The 25,634-nt window shown below is 36.8% G+C and overlaps 1 protein-coding gene across 2 annotated transcripts in view; it reads left to right on the top strand.

The window, feature by feature from the left end:
* The window catches only part of pald1.S (phosphatase domain containing paladin 1 S homeolog), a 125,511-nt gene that overhangs the window by 39,993 nt on the left and 59,884 nt on the right, over nt 1-25,634 (top strand). For both annotated transcript variants that reach the window (XM_018227573.2, XM_018227575.2), the window contains 9 exons: nt 8,717-8,923; nt 9,395-9,497; nt 10,573-10,752; nt 11,974-12,138; nt 14,112-14,272; nt 16,120-16,195; nt 17,533-17,684; nt 19,936-20,032; nt 20,247-20,351. In XM_018227573.2, coding sequence (XP_018083062.1) covers nt 8,717-8,923; nt 9,395-9,497; nt 10,573-10,752; nt 11,974-12,138; nt 14,112-14,272; nt 16,120-16,195; nt 17,533-17,684; nt 19,936-20,032; nt 20,247-20,351 — 1,246 coding nt within the window. The remainder of the gene's footprint in view (nt 1-8,716; nt 8,924-9,394; nt 9,498-10,572; nt 10,753-11,973; nt 12,139-14,111; nt 14,273-16,119; nt 16,196-17,532; nt 17,685-19,935; nt 20,033-20,246; nt 20,352-25,634) is intronic.

The following is a 25,634-nucleotide window of genomic DNA, read 5'->3' on the forward strand; positions in this document are numbered from 1 at the left end:
ATACTGCACAAGTGATTGCCACTGTATGTCACAATGTTTGCATCCAGGTCAAAAAATGCTGGAAGAAAACAGAAGCAGTCAAATTATTTAAAAATAATAAAACATGTAAAAATTTGGCATTCTGTAACAGTAAAATAAAAAGGTTAACTATTCCTTTAAGACACAGTGACTATATTATTATCTGACATATTTTTCAGCATATTACAGATAGTATGCAGAGGTCATATATTTATACTGTGATCAGATTTATCAAGAGCCAGTTAACTTCCCTGTATGCTTTTTGTGCCTAGGTGGAAACTTGTGTACTTTGAGGAGACTCATTGGATTAATAATTGAATTATCACTATTAACACAAATACATCCACATCGCTGTATTAGATGGATGTATACATAGAAGAGGTCATTTACGATCACAAGCACAGTTGCCCACAGTCAGTGAAAAATTCCATTTGTTAAAAAGTACGTGTCAACATACGATACAAGGGCTGCCACCTCTCAACAAGAATCACTGCAGCCAAAAGAATAGGATGCACATGTTACCGTACTCTCATGCCAAACGTAAATAATTTTCATTGCAATTGCATCTGATTCTTGTCAAAGTGTAAGCACAACTGCGCCAATTTAGATGCATCAGCCACAATTTTTTCTGGTGCATCTCTTCCTAGCAACTGCAATTACGCTAGAATCATAGGTAAAAATGCTGCATTATGGGTAAAAATATGGTGGTTCAAAATTTTGCCTGGACGCTGATCTAGCAGTGACCCCAATAGATTACATACTTGTACCACAATACAAGAGAGGACCCTGTTCAATTAAACCTACCTAAAAACACATACAAATTCTTGCTGCTAGTGCTCTGGAATCAATCCTAGGACTCCAGCACTGCTGCCCTGTATGCTCCATGATGCCCTAATCCTAAAGCTTGATAACGGCCAGATACAATGACTTCTGATGTATCTGATTTACAAATTGAAGTTTGGATCCCTTTTTTATGTACGAATTGCTTTCTCCAGCTTGATTAAAATATGTTTATATTCTGAAACCTACTGTACTTTTTTTGCATATTTCAATATAATCTTATAATACACAAAAGCCAAGAATATCCTGTAAATGATATCCTTATATACGGCTCTTGGTGATGTCATCAGTTATAAACGGAGCTTGGATATGAGAAGTAACCTCGGAGTTCCATGACCTGTATAAAGCACTCGGCCTTCGGCCTCATGCTTTTATATGGTCATGGATCTCCTTTTAAAAAAAAAAAATTCTGATTGTTATTGATTACTATGATTTTTGGATAAGAGAATAGTGGCAAAATACACAGAAAATTACTGCTTCAATAACACTACTGGTTATGTACTGTATTTCCAGGTCCCTTGAGAGACACATTCTCTATTTTAAAGAAGGACTAAAATTCAACAAATAATCAGGTTGATAATTTTACACCTTATGTTTTTTGGCTCCTATAACATCAAACCACCACCACAAACCTCAGCAGTGAAGATCTGTGCCTCCAAAGAAGCTCCCGGTATCTCCCCATCTTATGTTTTGCTGATTTATAGTACATGCTCATGGACCATTGAGTTCAGTCTGCTTACAAATTAAAGGACTGCCTTTAAATTTGAAAGGAAACTAAAGTGAATAACTGAAATGAACTATTGAATAATATAAAGCAAATGTAGTAATGGAAACTATAAAACAGCAAAGAATTTTGAAACCCTCATGAGAATAAATTATCTTTTGATTTTGAGCGCTTAGCATTCAGCACAGTTTTATGATGCTTCTCCTCTGACACTGTTATGTGATGAGAAACAGAAAGTAAGTACAATTTCAGCAGGGTTACCCACAAAAACCTGCGGTATCCTGCGGTTGCAGGTAGAAGTTTTGGGAGCGGGTATAGACGTGGGTCCGTGGTTCTCCGGGTTTGTGGGTTGGGTCACGGGTCTTCTCAATAACGAGTTTTACTCCTTTTTTTCTGATCCCACCTACTTCTAATGATGTCACGTCTGGTTTACAATGACAGCACTTCCTGTTTTACTCCTTTTTTTCTGATCACGCCTACTTCTAATGATGTCACTTCCGGTTTACAATGACAGCACTTCCTGATTCTTGATGGTCAGCAGGTCGTGGATTGGGTTCTGGCAAATGCCAGAGGGGCCGCTATAAGGTGCCATAGAAAGTCAGTATTTTGTGGGCTGGTGGGGGCTGTTTGGGCCTCTGTGTACCTGAAATGCCAGGGCCTATTTTAATTCTCAGTCCGGACTGCTTGTAAGTATGCGGGTTGTGGGTCCAGTTGTGGGTCCAGATCCGTGCAGGACTCTACATACTGGTGTTTGATACCGATTAGCCTGGTATCCTAACAGTGAATATTCTATATATATTGAATATTGTGAGTTATCTCTAAGCTCAAGTAGCTGACAGCAGCACAGATCATAAAAATTAAGAACACTGGGAGCTACTAAGGGCATCTTCTGAGTCTCAGATTGTTTTCACTAAAATGCCTTGGTCACTCTAGCCTGGTACAGAACCCCAAACCCTAGGGGCACATTTACTTAGCTCGAGTGAAGGATTAGAATAAAAAATACTTTGAAATTCGAAGTATTTTTTTGGCTACTTCGACCATCGAATTGGCTACTTTGAATCGAACGATTTGAACTAAAAATCGTTCGACTATTCGACCATTCGATAGTCGAAGTACTGTCTCTTTAAATAAAACTTCGACCACCTACTTCGCCACCTAAAAGCTACCGAACATCAATGTTAGCCGATGGGGAAGGTCCCCATAGGCTTTCTAGCCAATTTGTGATCGAAGGAAAATTGTTCGATCGATAGATTAAAATTTTTCTAGCATTTCTAACTTACTTCTTTGTTATGCTTTAGTTCTGTTAATTGTGTGCAAAGCTGTCTTTAACTTTTTAAGGGTTCGCCTTTTTTGCATTTCACGTTTTCCTGCATTTCACTGGTGCATTTCACTTGGTGGCAAGCAGGAGAAATCCACTGCAAGAGAACACTTTGTGAAATGCCTTTATGTGCGGGCCCTAAAGCCTAGATTATGCCACTATTAACTTGACAGGTATATTTTTCCATTTGAAAGTGAGCAAGCAGCAGGTTTCCACTATTTACATGAAACAAGAGCACCTCTAGTGGTCATAGACAATATACAGAAAAGGGCCTTAATGTACAGCAAGCAGTATAAAGGGGATAGCTGAAAGTTAATCCTACTTGAATGTTTTTTAGTTACTTTAATGCAGTGCACAAAAAGGTGCTTTTTGTCAGCAGCCAACCTGTTTTGGCTTGCAAACAGTTTACGTTGCTTTTAGTTTAGCTTTGTCACAGTATAGTGCAATAAATTGAAGGCTTCGTAAAACACTACAGTTGCAAATGTAGAGAGTTCTAAGGAGGGCTGGTTGATACAAAGCATGCAATTCAATCTAAAAAAGAAGCTCAACATGCTGCCAGCTGCTTTCAAAACTTCACACTGTCTCATGGGAAGTCGTGCAGTCATTTGCTTTGTTCAGATAACATAAATGCTGCCTATTATGGTGTGTCCTCTGCTGGGAACTAGTCCCTCTCTCACAGTCTCAGGAGGATGGCTGTCATGTAAAAGACTTGTCAGTTGTGTTTACAAAGGTCTGCTGGTTCACATAACTTGTGAGGGAAACTCCGGGGCACAGGTATAAACTGTTAATTGGAATATGTGTTAACCAAACATACTAGAAAAATATCTTTCACAATGGTGGAGTCATTCGTCTTTACTCCAGGAGACTACCTCCAACTGACATTAAAAAATAACCTACTTTTAAGTGAAAGGGTGTGTTATAGTCATGGGTAGACTCAATGTCTGTGTCAATATGAAATATTATGATATGTGCCATCTTTTATTAGCCTTAAATAATACAACTGATTTTTCACTTTTAAAAGTGAACCCTGCAAGAGATTTTCTGAGATGTGTCTAGATCGAGTGATCACATCCTACAAGTCTGATAATAGTATAAAATACTTGCAACTGGTTTTAAAATGGGATTCATTAAGTACATGGGAGATTAGCCTTAGATTAACATGACTCTTGGGAGAAAGCTCAACATGTAGCATTTAAATTTGACATGAAATATAGTCTGATAGATTTTTTTCCCACAGAAATACATGAAACAGATATCAAACCACATTATTATTATATCTTATCAAATTTACATGAAAGTACAAATTACATGCTGTTTTATGTAGTTACCTTTTACCACCTTATAAACAGAATAAATCAATGCAACTTTGCATTTGGTTATTATTTTAAATTACCCACTCTTCCGAACTCTTTTAACCCATGAGATTTACAGTCAGTAACCCTAGTAAACCATAAGGCAGTTGTATGGTCAGGTTTTATTGTATTGTTATTATCTTTCTGGTTCATAGTATGCACCCAGCATTCCTTAGCTCTTTGGGACCATCCAGCACCTGGTCAATGTGATTATGTTGACATCCATGCAAAGGAAAAAGGTCACATCCGGGCTGATTTCGACTTGCTGGTGTTCAGCTGTGGATAAATATCATTGTCAGTCGAAAGGAAGTCTGATAAAAAAAGATCATGAGATGCCAACTTCCTCCAGAAAGAGAAAACCCTGACCTGTCACCCAGCACACATTCAGCATAATCAATGAACAGCATAATAAACCATAAATAACCACTGCACGTCATTAATATGAGGGCTCAACTAACATTTTCTTATGTTTTCACTGTATAAAAACATAGAAGACCTTGTATGTCTGGTGGCATACTCAACTAATTTTGTTGCCGGTATTTGAAGGGAAACTTTTCTTCTGGGCTAGTTGGTCACATAAGGATTTATGTAAAACAGCGGTCCCCAACCTCCCCGTGAGCAACATTCAGATTTAAAAGGAATTGGGGACCAACGCAAACATGAGAAATGTTTCTGGGGTGCCAAATAAGGGTTGTGATTGCCTATTTGTCTACAGGAGGCTCATTCCGGCAGTACACCTGTTTTTTAGGCAACCAAAACTTGCCTACAAGCCTAGAATTAAAAAATAATCACATGCTTTTGGGCCACGGAGAGCAACATTCAAGGGGTCGGAGAGCAACATGTTGCTCACGAGCCACTGGTTTGGAACCAATGAGGTAAAAGTTAAAATTATGCCAGTGGAAAAGTTTACGGGGTGCAAATGCCCTCCCCCCCCAACTACTTCCGTCCATGTATGAAGAAAATCTAACAGTTGAGTCTTTATAATGTACGGAAAGAGGAGTAACTGTAGCTGTTGAGTACAGGAGCCATAGGCAACCTGTAACATTACTGTGTAGAGGATCACAGCAGCCAAACATGAAACAAGCTAAGTGTCCGTAATTATTACAGATATATATAATGTTTAGGTCAGTTACAGTATTTCACAGATGTCCCCATAAGTTTTTTATTTTGATTGCCATAAACTCTACAAGTGAATCATGTGACAACCAAAGCAAATTTGTCTACAATTTACATAATTAATCATAAAATAATTTACAATGGTGGGTCATGTTGCAAAGTACAAAAACAGTGCATAGTGCTGAATTCTTAATTTGGCTTTTTTACAAAAAAAAATATGAAATATGTGTAGGATCCCTAATGCAATTATAGGTATGAGATCCGTTATCCCGAAAACCCGTTATCTAAAGAGCTCCAAATTATGGAAAGGCCGTCTCTGATAGACTCCATTTTATCCAAATAACCCAAATTTTTTAAAATTGCCCTTTTTCTCTGTAATAATAAAACAGTACATTGTACTTGATCCAAACTAAGACTAATTATTGGAAGCAAAACCAGCATATTGATTTATTTTTTAATATACTTAAGGCATGAAGATCCAGACGAAGGAAATCTCCATTATCTGGAATACCCCAGGTCCCAAGTATTCTGGATAACCGGTCCCATACCTGTATTGGTTTTGTGTCTGTTAATGCTCAACACTTGCATGTCACACTGGTAAATGGGACCTGCTTGGCTAAACTAAATTAGTATAAGTAAAAGTAAAGTATAGGACATGGGTGTAATTTCATATGAGGTATGTACATAGTGTAAATATGTGTATTTGCTCTCACAATCGATATTTATTTATGAAAAGCATTTTATTGTAATAGAATCATTTCCTTTAATTGTGGTTTCCTATAATATATAAGAATACATCTACTAAGGTTAGTGTCTAGTGCATTTTTGTACGTGATTTCATTATTTAATTTTCACTCTGTTCAGGAAATGTGTAATTTTTATATACTTTCATGTCTCGTTCTACTTCACGTAGTGTCTAATCTGACATCTGTTGTCTTTAGCAACTAATCACTTCTAAGAGAGGATGTTTATCACTGAACAGGAAAACCTCATGGACTGAGCTACATCTCTTATAAAATAACATCACATTGTGTTCTGTGATAGTTGAAAACCTGTGCTTATTCAACTTTGGTGTATGGTTCATTACCATAAATTATTGGCATGATTTGCACGCCTATGTCTGGGAGATGTCTAAGGGAATACATGGCCACCATCAGGGGGAAATTCAGTCAGGTGCTCTATGGCAGAGAATTCAATTAGTACAAATTAGTAATTAGTACAAAAGCTAAATTGTATAAAAGCTAATTGTACAAAAGTACAATTAGCATGTGCGAAAAGGTGGCTCAGTATATGTTCCATCATTTTTCATGATGGTTTGGCCACTGGAGGACATCTTTTCATGAGGTTATCTCATTATCGACATCATGACTTCTGTTTGTTGATATGAATAAGCACAGAGATGAAGAAAAACATGACTGACGCCCTGCCCAGATTTCTCGTGTTTTACCAAGCATAAATAGAATGCAAACCCTGCCTTGAAACAGGGGCATAGGACCTTATTTTCTAAAGAGGGGGCAACGCACAAAATGCAATTTTCTGTGTTTGTTATCAACAAGCCAGGATTTTTCCAAGAAGTGCAGCCTTAATACAGGCTACATTCAAGGGATAGGTGCAGTTCTTGCACTTATTAATAGGGATGCACCGAATCCACTATTTTGGATTTGGCTGAACCCCCGAATCCTTTGTGAAAGATTCGGCCGAATACCGAACCGAATCCAAACCCTAATTTGCAAATGCAAATTAGGGGTGGGAAGGGGAAAACATTTTTTACTTCCTTGTTTTGTGAAAAGAAACCATGTGATTTCCCTCCCTGACCCTAATTTACATATGCAAATTCGGATTTGGTTCGGCCAGGCAGAAGGATTCGGCCGAATCCTGCTTAAAAATGCCGAATCCTGGTCGAATCCCAAACCAAATCCTGGATTCGGTGCATCCCTACTTATTAATAAACCTTGTCCAACACTTATCAGTGAAAATATGGGCATCACACAGGTATTAAATGGATGTTCACTCATACCCCCTTCATTTGTGTCATTTGGTTATATCACTAAACTTTATGACCTAAAGAATAGCATATTATTGCCTATAGCCTTGTTAAATTATACGATCAGGGAATTCTTTGTTAAATTCTAATACCATATCTTTATATTATACAAAAAGGGGCATACTTGTAAGGGGTAATGACCAGATAACCTGTAGTGCTCTTACCAAGTTCCTTGGTGTATTGACCAGTTAATTCTGGTAGAGATAAGAATTCCAACAGTATTGACCAGAATAAAAGAAATATTTATTGTTGCACTCACATACATTAATTTGGTTCTGTTTCACACTCCAACTAGTCAGTCATTCACAACATGGCTCTTATTTTCTTCTCCCACACTTGCCAAGCATACATCTTTCAGCATTCCAATACCCCCATCTGAGGCTCCTCAGGCACATCCTTTCCAGGGTTACTCACCACCTCCCGGTCCTAACAGCCCGACGTATACACTATTCCCCCTATCTTACTCCGGGTAGGAATTTCCAGCCCCCTCCTTCAGGATGCCGTATGCCTCACTGACACTTCTGCCCTCACTGGCTTAGCCTTGGCTCTTAAGCCTCTACATCCTCGTTGGGGTCTTAGCTACCTGTGCTAGCTATTCTCTAAACTAGCTGAAGAACCTAGTACTTCATACTTAGAGCCCTGCCTCACATACTTCTTGAGAGAAAAGAACCACTCCCTGTGTGTGTGTCATCTATTTAAATACCCTCCTTTCCCTAGTGGCTGGGGACGTAACTGCAATTAAACAAAAAATTAACCTTTACTTCCACCTTGTGGTGATACTCACAAATTACACTGTAGTTTACAGAAAACATACAACACCCGACAACCCTCTTGCATACTTCCCTGTATATATGAAGTATACAATCTGTACTAGAAGTAAGAAGCTCTTGTAGTGTATAGCTTCACACTCTGATCTGATGTCTGTTTAGCACTCGGAATAAACTTCAGATCAGAGTGCAGGCCTATAGACAACAAAGGAAGCACCATCCATACTACAGCATGTCAAACTGAAATTTTGAACTGCTGCTTCCTGCCAGGGGTTGCTATCTCACATCATATACTCAATTTAATACCTTTATCCTGCAAACTTACACTGGCCTTCACATTCCTTGTGCAGTCATTTTATTTTTTAGCCTCTTTGCTGTCTATTATGTTAATAATGCCTGAGGCTTTCTGATGTGGTAAAAGTGATGTTTCTAATGAGGTGCACTTATCTGCTGTACATACAGTTGTTAATTGTAAATGATATGCACTTATCCTCCCTTTCTTTGTTTTGTTATTGCATGTATCATTTCTTGATGAAGGCGCTTGTGGAGTATGGGTACAACTGCCAGTGCAGCTCAGCAGGCTCCCTCAACAGTGCCCTCTAGTGAAAATGGCCAGGGTAATGGTAACGGAAATTCAAATGCTGAAGATCGCAATTCCCTGAGTGCACAGTCATTTCAGAATGTCGGCATCCACAACAAGGCAAAGTCTATAATCACCAATAAGGTGGCACCTGTAGTAATCTCGTGAGTATTTGATGTTGTTATGTGACTGCACTATCACTTGATGGGATTGAAGGAAACATGCAGGTATTGGATTTTTAACATAATAACAGCACTGAGGTTGTTGATTATATATGATTATAAAAGCAATCGTATGGCATCCCAGGTTTGATCTGTTTCCGAGCTGAACATTTCTCTATTTAGAGTTTATTGTTAAAGGGCATGTAATGGCAAAAAAATAAAATCCCATTTTTACTTTCTTTAATGAAAAAGGGTTAATTAACCCTCGATATTCGACCCTAAGTAAATTGCCCCATAATGTTATTATTACCAAATATTTATAAAGCTGTTAAGGATTTCCACAGTTCTGGGGTATACATCCAACAAAGATATTACATGCAAATACTGATAGAAACAGAAACTAAATGTCCTTTTAATGTAGAATGTTTAGTTATTTTAATTGACGTGACTACAAACTTTTGCAACCATTTACAGGTATAATTGCAAAGAAGAATTTCAGATTCATGATGATCTGCTCAAAGCTAATTATTCAGTTGGAAGAATTTCTGAGACAATGCCAGAACACTATCTTGTCCAGGTAAGGTCCAGGGCAGTCCAATTGGAGGCGTTTGACTTGTATAAGGAGTACTTCTCAGATGGCTAAAACAGCTTCCTGTGTGCCCTTAAATTTACACAGACCTTTTGGATTTTTTTCCCATTTGTATAGCACATATATATATATAGTAACAACTTATAAATAAAGTTATATATACATACCATAATATGTAATTCATGGTACATATATGATCTCTTGTTACTTTACTAGATGCCGATAGAAAATGAGTACACATGGTGCCTAAGGGGATGTCACTCTTGTGTACTCATTTTTGTTTTTGTTTCCCACTGTGGTTACAATAGACCACAACCATTAAGTGGTTTACAGAAGCTTATGGCTTCTGATGTCTAATGGAGATTCAGATTGTAGAGTATTACTGGGAAGGTGATATGGGTTCACAAGTGGGTGTCTATTAACCACAATTTGACATTTCATTGTCTTTACCCTAGTCTCTGTGATGTAATCAAATTCATAAACATCCATTCACTAATGGGCAGATTTATCAAAGGTCAAATTTCGAATTGATGTGAACAATCCAAAAATTAGTTTCATATTCGTATCGAATATGAACCAAACTCAAATTTAATTTTCCTCTGAAATAAACTTGAATGTCAACATTAACATATTCAAATGGGTCAATGGACCTCTGCCATTGACTTGTAAATTAATTTGGCAGGTGTTAGGTGGCAAATATATGAATTAGAACTGTTTCCATGGTCTAGGTGTGATAAATTTCACATTCAAATTTACATTTGAATTGGGAGATTAAAATTCGAATGTGTGAATTTTGACCCCCCCAACAAAAATTGAAAATTCAAATTTACTATTCGAACCCTTTATAAAGCTGCCCCTAAGTATAATGGAATGTTAGAGTAGGGACATACCATTGCTAAAATTAATTAGTAGAATTATTAGACACTGAAGAGGAAGAAATCCCTGGAGAAAAGAAACATCGTTCAAACTCTTTTTTGCCAAAGATTTAATTTTATGTGTGTGTAACAGGCAAATAGAAATATATTGAAAGGAACAAAACAAATGTTCCATTTTTCCCTGTCAGGGTAAATACTTTATGGTACGTGACGTGTACAGCAAGTTGGATGTGTTAAACACTACTAGTAGTTGTGGGGCACCAAACTTTCGCCAAGCAAGAGGAGGATATGAAGTTTATGGAATGGGCCAGCCCAGCTTAAATGGCTTCAAACAAGTGCTGCAAAAGCTTCAGAGCGATGGCCATAAGGTAATAATGGAATGCAGTGGAAAAATATTTATGGATTTTTTTCAATGCAAATTTAAGGTGATAATGCAGATTTAAGGTTATAAATTATATAGTTATATGATATTATGCATATTATAACATTTTTTGAAAGGTTTTCAACTGTTCCTCCCATAGTCCTTTTTTTTATAGCTATTCAGGTGTTAATCTTTTCAAGTACCATTTTTCTGACTATTAAAGCTACTGATCCCTAACAATTGCCAGTTTTAACATGACATGACAAAATATAACATGTGCCTCAAACTAAGGGCCTTTTTTTATCAAAGTGTGAGTTTAGAGCTCACCTCAGAAAAAGTATTTTTAGAAGCGTATTTATCAATGGGTGAATGTTAATAGTTCACCATTTAATAAATATGCTTCTAAAAATCCCATAGGAATGACTAGAAAGTGGATGAGTTTTTCTGCGGTGAGCTCTAATCTCACACTTTGACAAAAATATCCCTTTAATGTTCCAGAAAGGAATCATCTAGAACAGGGGTCCCCAACCTTTGTTAACCATGAGCCACATTTAAATGTAAAAAGAGATGGAGAGCAAAAAAAAAAAGTTCCTGGGGAGGCCAAATGAAGGCTTTGACTGGCTCATTGGTAGTTCCTATGTGGACTGTTAGCCTACAGGAGGCTCTTTTTGGCTGTACACATTAAAACTTGCCTCCAAGCCTGTAATTCAAAAATAAGCACCTGCTTTGAGGCCACTGGGAGCAACATCCAAGGGGTTGGTGGGCACATGTTGCTCGCGAGCCACTGGTTGGTGATCACTGATCTAGAATAACAAGAGAGGAGGGTTATCGGAAAAGAGGAAATGCTGCTATACATTAACTGTGCAGGGGCTTCTCTTTAGTACAGATATTGGTATCTTGAAATGTGTTTTACAGGCTCAGCATTTACCACTCTGAAAATGGTTCACTACACTGCTGATGTTCAATAGTGTGTACTAACGTAGTGTGCAGAGATGCTGCACTTGAATATAGCAATCGACCTATTTAAGGCTACCAGAATAATTAGTAGCAGTTCTTTAAAGGCTTGTCTAGTTGCCAGCTGTGCTCTGAAGACCTGCTGCAATAACACCTTTTCTGAAATAATATCTTATTAAGGCACAATAAATGAACTAAGATAGCACTTTTTATAATACAACTTTTCTTTAAATAAATCATTATTTAATATGCTATTGTAATATCATTTTTACAGGAATGTGTCTTCTTCTGTGTGCGTGAGGAACCTGTACTGTTCTTGCGGTTGGAGGATGACTTTGTGCCTTACACTCCCAGACGGAAGGAGAATTTGCATGAAAACTTGCATGATTTGGAGAAAGGCCAGCGTGCAGAAAATCTTGAACTTGCCATCCGGAAAGAGGTAGAGGAGATCAAGGGCTTATGATGACTTTACAAGTCTTTTGTATATTTAAGGTCCCAATATATATAGGGTAATCTGAAATAAAAGGAGGATAAAATGCTGAAAAAGCTATATAAAATATGTTTTAAAGAGGAGGAAGGGTATAATTACTGACTGACCATTACAGGGAAGCATGCAAAGCTATGAGTAAAACATATGACCATTTTTAGTAAGGCTATGATATAGGATTAAACATTGAGCTAAGAAAGCATGGATGAAAGTGCAGAAATCTAATGTATATGACAAAAGGTGTTTGCTGGACAAGGAAACATAGTAAATATTAGTAATATAGTAAATATTAGTAAGAGCTAATTTTTTTGGTAAACCCGTCATTCTATGAGCATGACATTAGTCCATTACATTAGCAGAGCATCAGTGTTGGCAAGTGCCCATCACAGCATTGTAATATTTGTGCTCAGCTACTTAGGCCATTGACTAACTGAGTTACAGAAGTGACTGTAAACCTAAATGAGGTCTTTGTCATGCACATCCCCTCAAATAGCCCTACAAATTAAGTAGAAGGGAACATTCACATCAGGGAAATATTTGAATATCAAGACAACATGCCAATAGGCATGGATTAGATGTAAGAAATGTAACATAAGTAATATTGGTAATAAACAACAATCTTTTGTGTTCGAAAAAGTTGATTGCATTTTGTTTATATTATTATTCATTAGCCGTGTGTATGACACAAGACCTCTTCAACAATTTATAGCAGGTAACAACTTGAGATTTGGGAAGGGAATTATGCAAGGATGAATGATTCATTTTGGAATGAAACTTGACTCTTTATTACTTTAAGTAGATTCAGCCATTGGGCATTTACATGTGTCAAAAACCAATATACTTTTTTATGTCTGTCATAATGTACGTTTTAACTGTTATTTATAAGAATATTACAAACCATGGAAGTTCTTCATATATTATAAAGTAAATATGGTGTTAAATGTTATTAAGGTTGCCACCTTTCCTGGAAAAAAATACATATCTTCTTATATTTTAATCTCTTTTCCCTTTAACTACATTTAAAGGAGAAGGAAAGTTAAAAAAAACAACCTCCCTCTTTCTCTTCAGCATTACCCCCCCTCCTGAAACGCTGCATTGAAAAGTGCAATGGTATTACTGTATTTGTGCACTTGCATTCCAAAGATTTTGCATAGTATAAGCTTTGGCGCCGCCATTTTCAAATCACCACATCACTTCCTCCCTGCGCTTCACCACTAGTGCGCATGCACCTCTTCTTGACCCTATGACATAACCAAATAAGCGCGTGTATGTATCTACAGAGTCAGCATAAACAGGGACCCATTTCCGTCACATTCATATTGCTTACAACAGTGCACATTTTTTGAATAAGCACAATATGTTCTACAACGATCGTTTCACTCCTCTGCTTCTCCGCTTGCTGCAAACTGTAAATCAAAACCAGCAAGCGCAGGAGCTTCAAAGCTTTCCCATTCTTACCCGACAGCAGGGAACATCAGTCATATTGACAGGTTTGTAAATGCAGGTGGCGGCAAAGACGTTAGGGATGACAAACGAACAAACTATTGGATCACGTGACCCGAACGTCGTCTGTTCAAAGGGAAGCCAGGAGGTCATAGTGCGCATGTGCAGGGCACTGCTGAGACTAATGGCGCATGCGTGTGCCCTGATTTGAGGGATTTATGGACTGCAGCAAAGATATCCGTTTCTGTGCAGCTTGCCATTTATATGAAAAAGGATTACAGCTCAAGAAATAATGAGAAACTGAATGAAGAAATGCCTGCTGGTAAAAGTATATACATCTTATGGCCAATAATTACAGCATTATTTTATTTTAGACTTTCCTTCTCCTTTAATAACATTGACCTGAAGCAATATTTTTGCTGGCCTGGCTAATGAATCGTCTGCTTAATTAAAATTTTAATGATGCATATCTTCAATCTTAGCTACACGACTTTGCCCAGCTCAGTGGAAACAGCTACTGTGTATACAATGATATTGAACATTTTAAAGATGATCCCCATTCCATTAAAATCCAATGTGAAGAAGATATCCATGTCACAGAGGAGGTGTATAACAGGCCTGTATTCTTACTACCAGCATACAGGTAAGGCATTTGTAAGTCAGCCATGTGAGAAGAGTAGTAAATAAAGTACCTGTTTCATTCTGGTGCATGGAAAAATGCAATTATCATAAACAATATTTTATTTTACCCACGTTTGCACCCTAATATCAATGCTAAATCTTGCAGTTGGTTGGGTACACTCAGGACACCTGTAGTGCAGGATTATTGCATGTAGTGTGTTTGTGTTAATTTACCTGCATGTCTGGGGGGTACAAGTAACTGTGGGGGTTATATGTGGATTGTGGGTTCACTGTCAATAAGAGAGTCACATATAGGATTTGGGCTGAAGAAAGATATTGGTTAGGCTTAGATGTTTGTTTTAAATGCACATTTTTTATGGCAAATACTTGATACAGAGGCATGAAAGCACCTTGTTCAATGTCATGCCACTAACTAAAAGTTAGCTGATCTTCCAAAACATTTCTTTTGGTCACTCTGCAGAGTTTAATCACAGGCACAGTTTAATCACAGCAAACTGTACACTGTACATTCAGTAATAGTATTAAAGGAAATATGCTTAATAAAGGCAATAACACCTGCTCAAGTCAGATAATCAATATTTTTCTGGCTTCTTTATCACAATGAGATAAATTGCTTTCCCAGCTGCTGAACAGATTTTTCTGACTGGGGACTTTTCTAATGAACTCTAGAATATAAATTGTGTATTTTCCCCATTTTTTTTTTTTTACATTTCACCAGTTTTATAAATATTGAACAAAGGTTCCCTGCTGAAAAAGCTAACCCATCAGTGGAAGTCTGGAAGCCCACAGCACAGATGTGGGGGTCTAAATGAAGGCCTGTTGGAGTGATATTTTGGATTAATATTTATTTGCATTTCTTGATGCCCTTCTAATTATAGCTGTGAACAAAATTAAAATTCTCCTCCTGTAGTAATGCATGAGGATATATTTTGCTCAGAGGAATCTTTAATTCATATTAAACTGTTCTGCTGCTGGTTTGCTCACCTTAGTGGACAGACTGTTCTAAATAGGCTTTATTTTCACTTTAAACAGGAGCCCCACACCTTTAGATAAAAAACTGTACTTAAACAAGTACTTAAAGAACAACAAAGCCTATTTATTTGCTCCTTTCAGTGAGCAACCTAACCTTTTTCCCAGGGTGCTGCACACTTAAAAATGAACTGGGGTGGGTGTGCTGCAATGGCATACATATTATGCCTATTTGTATCTTCTTTCTGATGAATGTGTATGTATCTCTCAAATGCAAATAAAAATATTGAAATATAAAAATGAACTGGGGTAGAGAGTGCCATTTTTCTATATAGTATAGTGTGTCAAAGTAGAGTAGAGTATAGTATAGCACTGCACATGCACCAACCTGAAACCGGCACAAGGATTAAGAGCAAGCAGGGCCAATTCAAGTTTTTTGCCAGCCGAGTGTTTTATAGCTCTGTGGGTAAGGCGGAAGAATCTCAAAATTCAATGTGAATCTCCACCAACTACCCAGTCTTTTCTAATGACAGACACGTATTACATGAAAATGCAGCAATGTGAGTTTTCAAGCAACACGCTCTTGTTGCTTTACAGGACCTCTCTCTTGCAGGGGTCAGACACTGTTAGACTTTTTTTTAATCAAAAAGTAAACGTCTAATTTTAAGTGATGTAAATCATTTGGAGTGAGAATTATAAACAAACTCCATTTTCACAAAAATACACAGAGGAATCTTGTTTTTCTGTAAAATCTCAAAACGGTGCCATTGGGTAAAGAAAATGGATGTCTTTAAAAGGGTTTTTGCTATATGGAGAAAATAACCAGATTCTAAAGCAAAATAGAATATATGTGTAACAGATTCAATTTGCCCCCCTCAGGTACCATCGCCTTCCACTTCCTATGGATGGTGCTTCATTAGAAACTCAGTTTGATACATTTGTACATTTTCTCAGGGTAAGTAGTAAAGTTGCATCCAAACAAACTTGTAATGGAGTGTATAAGAAAGAAAGCTTAATTATGAAGAAAAAAATTAATGTAAACTGCTCCTTCCTTACTACTTCTTTACTTATTGGTTGCAACAGGTTTCTGTACCTTGACAAACTTTGTGTCTTTACAAAGTTTGTGCAGAAACACCTGGACAACATTTGGATGTTTGTGTTGCATAACCATATCAATATCATTAGCCAAAAGTCAGCTGCACACGATGGGATGTATTTAACACCCATGCAGGACAAATATTTTAATGAAATAGGAAGCCAACAGTTCACGCCTACTATTTTATTGAATATATATATATCAGTTTGTTGCTTTGTCTCCCATGGATAATTGCCTTACTCATGGGCAACAAAGCTCCCAAAAACACTTTTGATTAAAGAAGAATGGGAGTCGCTGCCTAACATATACCATTTACATATACCATGTAAAATTGCACTTGTGCATCTCACTTAATCATGCTTGTTCAACTTTCAGATGATATTCTTATCTGCTGCAGAAAAGTTGCTCCTGCAGTAGGTTGGGCGCATGCACATGTTATATTGGCGTGGGGTATTAAAATATTGTTGCTTGTGGGGTACACCGAGAATTATCCGCAGGTTGTGTCAGGTATGCCAGAGCATTCTGCTTTGCTTTTCTAAAGGTTGCCCTAACCCTTACCTTCTTGCATGGTTAATGCCCTTCTGACATTTGTTTTGATGGGATTAGTCAGTTAAGTTGTGGGTAGGAATCAGATAATAATGCAAGTGTCTAGCCCAGTGATATAGTAGAATTGATAATAGATAGAATTGCCCTATTTTCCAACCCAAACAGACTTCTTCTTATGTTCCTCGAACTCTTCCAGAATCCACTGTATAAGGACCATTAGATGACAGGCTTGTGCTCATTGCAGAGTCAAAACAAGGAAAAGATTGTCCTGTGGGCACACTGCATTTTGGGGAATGGTTGCTGAATACAGAATAGGGTCGCTGTGGCCATGGCTCCATATTATTTACTGTCTTTGTTGGAATGCCTCAAGCTTTGTGTTTTACTGAACTGGAAGGGAGCCACCTGAATTCTTATATACACAGAGCAAGCCAATTTTCCTTTTTACTAGACTGCACAAAGATTCCAGTTACAGTACAATCTGATTAAACCATGTTTTTAAAAGGAAATTTTTACAAGTGTTTTACATATATATTACCTGTCAGCTTTTACAAGAACCAAACTTACACAGAAAAGTCTTTCAAAGTCTTATAATCTTGTAAACAAGTACAACAAAATATTTAAATTTTTTGTGTGTGTTTTGTGTTAAATAGGAAAATCCAAGTCTTTTGCTACTCCATGATGCCAGCCACCCACCACCTGCCCTGTTGTTTAGCTGCCAGACAGGAGTGGGCAGGACTAACTTAGCCATGATTTTGGGAACGCTGGTCCTGTATCACCGCAAAGGAGCCTGTGAGAAGCAGACGTGAGTTATTCATACTGTTGTGCATCATAGTCATTTTCACAGGGATAGGATTTATTTGGAAGTGGGTTTAATTTCCCCCAAAAAAATGAATAAACCATACATTATATTGAAGTTATATTTGAAACAAAAAATGGCACAGTTAAAGCTATTGTTACAGTGTATTAGATAATCTGTGTTAAACTGAAGTCATTTCAGTACTGGTTGTTAGATTGAATATTTAGGACTGCTCCTGTTTTTGCAGGATGCAAAGATGACTAACCTTTGCAGGAAAGGCATAACATTTATGTTGAAAAATAAACTATGACTAGTATTGTCATTTTCTGTACAATAGTTGCATTATATGCTGTTTGGTGAACCTTTGACCTTCAGTCTCATCTGTACTGCTAGGAGGACGTATAATTGACAGAGGAGGAACATATTAATTTTCTCCTTCACTCGGAAGTCCTTTGACCCAAATAGGTCACAATACTTAATGGCTGCCTGTATAAAGTTATAATACACAAAAGCCATGAATATCTTGTAAATTATATCCTTATAAACGGTGAGTTCTGATGTCATCAGTTATAAACGGTGAGTAGTGATGTCATTTCTGTCACATGACTCACTAAAACTTGTGTATTATAATAAATAAAGTACCCCCTGTTATAAAATATAAGGATATTAGAAGTAACCTCGGAGTTTCATGCCCTGTATAAAAACACTCGGCCTTCGGCCTCGTGTTTTTATATGGTCATGAAACTCCTCGGTAACTTATAATATCCTTATATTTTACAAAAGGGGGTACTTTATTCCCTATATATTTACCTAGCAGCCTTGCACGTTTTTTAACCTGACTGTATGCAGTGACATTCCACTTTGTTTTACTTACTCTGACAGCTGCAGATAGGAAACTTCAGATGGTCCCTACCTGCTCTTCAGGGAAACAATCATACTTTCAAATGGCAGGGGGTAACCCCCCACCTTACTTCCCAGAACTCGAGCAGCTTTGTTTGTTTCCCTATAAAGCAGGGGGCGACATTTTTAAAAATGTGGACTGTTTGGATAAAATGGAGTCTTTGGGAGATGGCTTTCCGCAATTCTGGTAATTGTGGATAATGGTTTTCTGGATAACGGATCCCATACTGTACTGATAGATGAGCTGTATCAGAAATTTCTATTGTCCATTTTCAAAAAGTAAATGCTGGGACACTGATTATGATATAGCATTCATTGTATTTCAATTGTATTTTAAATCACATCTACACATCTATTAAGGAATTATACTGAGAAATCTACCTGATGAAAAGTATGCACCCAACCATAGGTTGCTCCCATTGTTTAATGACCATGTAATTATCCTTATAATTAGACACAAGAATAACCTTGAAAATGAATACTTGTAAACAGTGCTTAGTGATATCATCAGTGTTAATCAGAGCTTAGTGATGTATGATGTTTTACTTATTGTAATAAAAGAGGTGTACATCATTCCCTATACAATGTATGGTAGGGTGTATACTGTTTCATCCATAATAAAAATTCTTTCATTATTTCTTCATTAAAAAACTTTAGTTTGAAATTATTTATTTGGTAAATAATACTTTTGGACCGTTTTTTCAAGCCTCATGATAGCATACACAAGAAATACTTTACATTCTTTGCAGAGCAGTTCTCTAGTGAGAAGGTAATGTGAATCAGATGTATTTACATATTCAAGTTTATGGATTGCAGCAGGTTTCTATGGAGATGCATCCTTCTACAGCTCCCGAACAATTTGTTGGTCACACAGCAGAGCTTGGCAGACAAAGGAACTTGATTTTACTTGAGTAATTAATCTACCCTTTAAACCACAGGAAAGGTTCTGTTGTAACAATGGCAAATTACAGTACAACCAGATTTTACATACCCAGATTTTATGGTTTCTCAGTTTCATTTGTGGGTTTTTTTTTTTTTTTTTTGAGGCCCCTTACAAGCAATTGGTGTCTGTTTTTTCCACTGGATTTTACATTTTCTCAGAATTTATTGCATTTTGACGCTGTCCCCTGGGAAAAGTAAAATAGGGGTTCTGCTGTAATTGTGAGCTTTATAAGATGTAGATTCTTGAGATATATATATATATATAGATATATAGATATATAGATATAGATAGATAGATAGATAGATAGATAGATATCTATATCTATAAATTTGTGCTGCATTATTTGTAGAGATTACAACAAGAGATTGCTGTTTTCCAGTCTTTATACTATTGTCTTCTTAACTTTTTTAACAGCACCTCTCAGGATACAAATGTTTTGCCAAAGCAACGTTTTCAGGTTATCCAGAATTTCATTAACATGGTACCAAATGGAGAAGCAATAGTTGATGAGGTAAGCATATTTACAATTTGTATCACTCTAGTGTTCAGTTTAAAATTCTATCAGATATTATCAAATCATATGTTATTATTATTTATCATGTAGATATCAAAAATAAACACAAAGTTGAAAACATACAAAAGCTAAAAAAAGAAGCAAGAACAAAAGTTGTTGTGGCATTATATATTATACCTGCTCTTAGAACTGTAATGGTTTCTGTTTATAGGTTGATAAAGCTATTGAGTTATGCTCAGAGATGCATGATATTAAAGCAGCTATATATGAGTTTAAGAAGAAGCTGGAAGGCATTGGAGAAGGCTACCAAATTCAGGTAAACTGCATCAAATGTTATTTTTTTTATTGAGAATTGTAAAAAACTTTTTCTCAGGGACTGCAAATACTAGACAACAACCAGCTGAAAGGAATATTTGTTTGTGAAGATTCTCATTCATCCAGGTCATGGTATATCTGTTGAATAAGTCAAATCAACTGGACTTAATGTGTTTTTTCCTTGAAGACATTTCACCAGTCATCCAACTGGCTTTCTCTATTCAGAATAACATTATTCTGAATTGAAAAAGCCAGTACGATGATTGGTAACATAGTAACATATTAAGTTAGGTTGAAAAAAGACACACATCCATCAAGTTCAACCTTTTGACTTTTTTTTTAACCTGTCTAACTGCCAGTTGGTGAAACGTCTTCAAGAAAAAAAAAAAAACCAGTCCAGTTGATTTGATTAATTTCTACAGACACAGGAATATTGTTTTCAGTGATTAACAGATTAACAGATCATTTATCCTGAGCATTACAGAACAAACATAATAAACAAAATAACAATTACTGCATTTAATGTTATTTTAATGTTACTCATTGTCCTAACAACTTCTCCCTGAAGTCTATTAGTCATTAGTATTGGACAATTCAATTTCTTTAAAGAGATCCTGTCATCAGAAAACATGTTTTTTCCAAAACGCATCAGTTAATAGTGCTACTCCAGCAGAATTCTGCACTGAAATCCATTTCTCAAAAGAGCAAACAGATTTTTTTTATATTCAATTTTGAAATCTGACATGGGGCTAGACATTTTGTCAATTTCCCAGCTGCCCCTGGTCATGTGACTTGTGTCTGCACTTTAGGAGAGAAATGCTTTCTGGCAGGCTGAATGTGAGACATGGGTTTTTACTATTGAGTGTTGCTCTTAGATCTACCAGGCAGCTGTTATCTTGTGTTAGGTAGCTGTTATCTGGTTACCTTCCCATTGTTCTTTTGTTTGGCTGCTGGGGGGGAAGGGGGTGATATCACTCCAACTTGCAGTACAGCAAGTAAAGTGCAGACACAAGTCACATGACTTGGGGCAGCTGGGAAATTGACAATATGTCTAGCCCCATGTCAGATTTCAAAATTGAATATAAAAAAATCTGTTTGCTCTTTTGAGAAATGGATTTCAGTGCAGCACTATTAACTGATTCATTTTGAAAAAAATGTTTTTTCCCATGATGATAAACATGTAATTTGTGTAATTAGGGTATATGTGCCAACCCTAATTGAAAACTAGTTAAATAGTTTACATTAGCCATAACTTAAATGATATCCTCAACTAGCTGTACTGCACTGTTTCACTAATTATGTAATGTAGGGCTTGTGTACTGTAGCTGAGATAAAAGCTTGCTCTAAAAATAAAAAATGGTGTTACTGGTCCTTTAATAACTAGTTAAAACATAGTCAATAAACATAACTATTGATACAGCCAGATTCTTTCTGCTTGGCAAATCTGCTATTTGTAAAGCAGTCATTTTCATTGCAGGTGTTTTCCACCTACTCAAACTATAACCACATTGCATACACAACATGGTTAGCTTGCAGTGATGGGGGCCATTTGTCTAGAAAAGGAAGGAAACTGTCTTGTTCTTGATTCATAACAATCTGTGTACAGTGTATAAACAGGACAGGCTTGATGTAAACATTGTCAGGAAGGTGCATTTAACATTGGCTGAATGTGACTTTCTGTCGAGCGGTCTTAGAGATCCAGAGTTCAGGGTATGTGTCTCCCATACAAACTGTTTGTCATCCAGGAAGCAATGCATTCCAAGAAAGCACTTTTTAGGGAAGTTAATCTATCTGTATATCAATGGATGTGTCATACTGACTTTGAGATCTAGTCCATGACCAAAAGCCATACTGGTGTTATATTAGATATTTTATTATAGTAAGGCCCATTTTAATTAATCTACAGGATATACAATTTTGATATTTTTTAATATTTACTTGCAACAGGTAGTGAGAATGTTACATATTTTTTTAAACCCAGTTATCAAATCATTGGCCATATTTATCTTAAAAGTGAATGATAGGTATCTCATTGAAAGTTATCTTATCGGAAAAAAATTGTGGCTACAGGAAAGCATTTATTTAGCCTTTGCTCATTTTACTGACCACATCCATGATCTCATACACCATTTGCTATTTACAAATGTAAATAGACTAAACCTCAGAGGAAATCATTGACATCATGGGCACAAGGTAAGTGTAAAGTGGCAATGTTTTCTTTAGTCTTTCCTGTATACATTTTTAACTAGACAAACAATCCAAAATATATATTTGTATTTGAAGTGTTTCGTTTGAAGCATATTGTTTTTGAATTTTAGTAATACTCAAAGTTGTTATTACCTATCCTGGCCACTCATTGTTTACAGTCCTCATAATTATAGTATATTATCCATTCATTTTGTGACACACATGCAGTGAGACCTACAGGCCTCCAGTTATATTGTAAAAGATGACGTGGAAAATGGGTCACATTTAAAGGGCCAGTATATTGCCTTTTTCAGCATGAGTTCATCTTGTGCCAAACATATTCAAACTTGTTTTATTATGAAAATTAGAACAGTTCAAATAGGAAAATTTAAACTACTCAATGTTTAGTTGAGTTAATTATAGTACCAGTGCATGTATAATCCCCCTATAATATGGGCTCCTGCTTACAAAACAATCACAACAAAGAGTAATGGGAGGGGGTGTGCAGTGGTAATCTAATCCACTGCCTTGCTAGGATCAAGCTTCAGTTTCCCTGTGTGCCGTGTTTAGCTAAAAAAAAAAAGTGCCCTATATTTTTAGAACATGATTAGAACAATAAGCAAAAGGCATGTTCATTGTACTCATGGTGAACAAGTGCCCCTTTTAAGAACACATGTTACAGTAGGTCAGCAGGTATCTCTGACTTGTGTCTTACCAACTGTTGTTGAATGTTTATGAAGTAAACTTAGTCAGTGGCCAAAGAGCAGCATCTATGAACTTCCTCCTGTACAACTACGTTTTTGCAAATTTGCCAATCCACCTTTGACAATAGGCTCCAGCATTTGTGATGTTACACAAATATATCCATTATCTTGTTAAAATAATAATTCCTTTTTACTTTATTTTGGGTAGGCAGCACAAAACTCTACCCAATTGAGGTAAGTTTAGGTATATTGGCTACAGATAAACCAAGGGTGCATAGCTGTGCGACCTTTTTTTCATGACACATTCTCTTAATTATTCACATATTTCTTGCTTTTTACGTTTCTTTACTTCTTTTTTTTTTAGTAATTTTTTTTTTTTTTTGGGTCGAATACACCCTGTGAGCGCACAGTAACTTGTGGATGCAGTCAAAGAAAATGGCAGGTTGCAAGGCAATATTGGGTGGTCACTGGAATTTCCACTGCCCCTAGCCAAAAGCTTTGAGGTATTCTGTGCCCATTTTGATCACTGGTGTGAGGGATTGGATCAGATTGTTCATGGGTTTATGGAGACCCGTCCTGAAGGGATCACATCAATGTGCAAATGTGGTGCCTTTCTAATGGGAAATTTTTAAACCTGCCCAATAGATATTTTGTACCATATATGGGACAATAAAATTTTAACTTGCTCTATAGCGACCCAGTTGGCCCATGCATAGCCACCTCCACTCCCCTCTTTTTTTCTTCTTATGCCAAACTGTTTAAAGGAGAAGGAAAACTATGGAGGCATTTTATTGCCAATAGATTAGCTGCAATAGTGCAAGCTAGAATGCTATATTTATTCTGCAGAATGCTTTACCATACCTGAGTAAAAAGCTCTAGAAGCTCTCTGTTTGTTTAGAAAAGGAGCTGCAGTATTAATGTGGTGTGACATCACTTCCTGCCTGAGTCTCTCCCTGCTCTGGGCTCAGATTACAGTAGAGAAGGGAGGGGGGGGGAAGAGGAGCAAACTGAGCATGCTCTTGCCCAGGGCAATGAGGTTTAAGCTGAAGGCAGGAAGTCTGATACAGAAGCCCATGAGTACACAATAGAAGGAAAGAAATGCAGTGTTTCTTTTGACAGGGGACTCAGAGCAGCATTACTTTGGGGGTTTACTGGTATATTTAGATGGACCTTTCTGATAAGGCTTACTTAGTTTTTACCTTTCCTTCTCCTTTAATAGAGACAGAACCTAGTCATCCTCCTTTTTATTTACAGTCACTATATGTTGCAAGCACTGTTGTAAATTAGTATTTAGAGCTCTGTCATAAATTAGTAGACCTAACCAATCCTGAATTCTGCATATCCAATAATAATCCAAGAACCCACGCATATTACTTGAGACAAGTAAACTGCATACAGCCAAGTACTTACCAACAAAATACACAGTTATGAGACAAGTAAACTGCATACAGGTATGGGACCTGTTATCCAGAATACTCAGGACCTGGTGTTTTCCGCATAACGGATCTTTCTGTACCGTTATTTGGGTCTTCATGTCTTAAGTCTACTAGAAGTTAATTTAAACATTAAATAAACCCAATAGGCTGGTTCTGCTTTCAATAAGGATTAATTATATCTTAGTTTGGGATCAAGTACAAACTACTGTTTTATTATTACAGAGAAAAAGGAAATCATTTTTAAAAATTTTGATAAAATGGAGTTTATGGGAGACAGCCATTCGTAATTCGGAGCTTTCTGGATATCGGGTTTCCGGATAAGGGATCCTATACCTGTATAGCCAAGTACTTACCAATAAAATACACAGTTAAGTTATACACAGAGTTTAGGAAGTTTAGAAATCAGAATGTGCCAGTGCTTAACCATTAAATATCGGGCTTCACAGATATCAAAATGATTGAAAAAAAATAAAATCAACAGTTTATGCCCCAATTTGCTTTGTGGGTTCTCTTGTCAGCTTTTCTTAATATACACCATTAGTTACATTAGAACATAATGTTTCCCTAGAAATGTAAGCCTTGTTGTGTTAAATCTTACGTGAAAGCCCCTGTAAAGATACATATTTCCTTAATTTAAGGGAAATTAAGACTGTTGTCATCTTGTCTCAGTATACTGTACCTGCTATTTACAGTGTTTGCTGTGCTGCCTTCACACTGATGATATGGTCTTTTTGGACCTTCACATATCAGCTCTGTCTAAAGTAAGGGCCCATATGGAGATCACAGTGTTGCAGGTAGCAAAAGGGTTAAAGAGAGAGTTGCATGATGTCAGTGGAAAATTACTTTGGACTTGGCTATAAATTAAATCACAGTAGCTGTTTATTCACTGTGAACATTAGTAATAACATTTTAAACACAGTATCATCTACATTAGGAAAGAGCAAAATGTTAGAAGCA

This window comes from Xenopus laevis, chromosome 7S (genome assembly GCF_017654675.1).
Source record: "Xenopus laevis strain J_2021 chromosome 7S, Xenopus_laevis_v10.1, whole genome shotgun sequence".
Classification (NCBI taxonomy): domain Eukaryota; kingdom Metazoa; phylum Chordata; class Amphibia; order Anura; family Pipidae; genus Xenopus; species Xenopus laevis.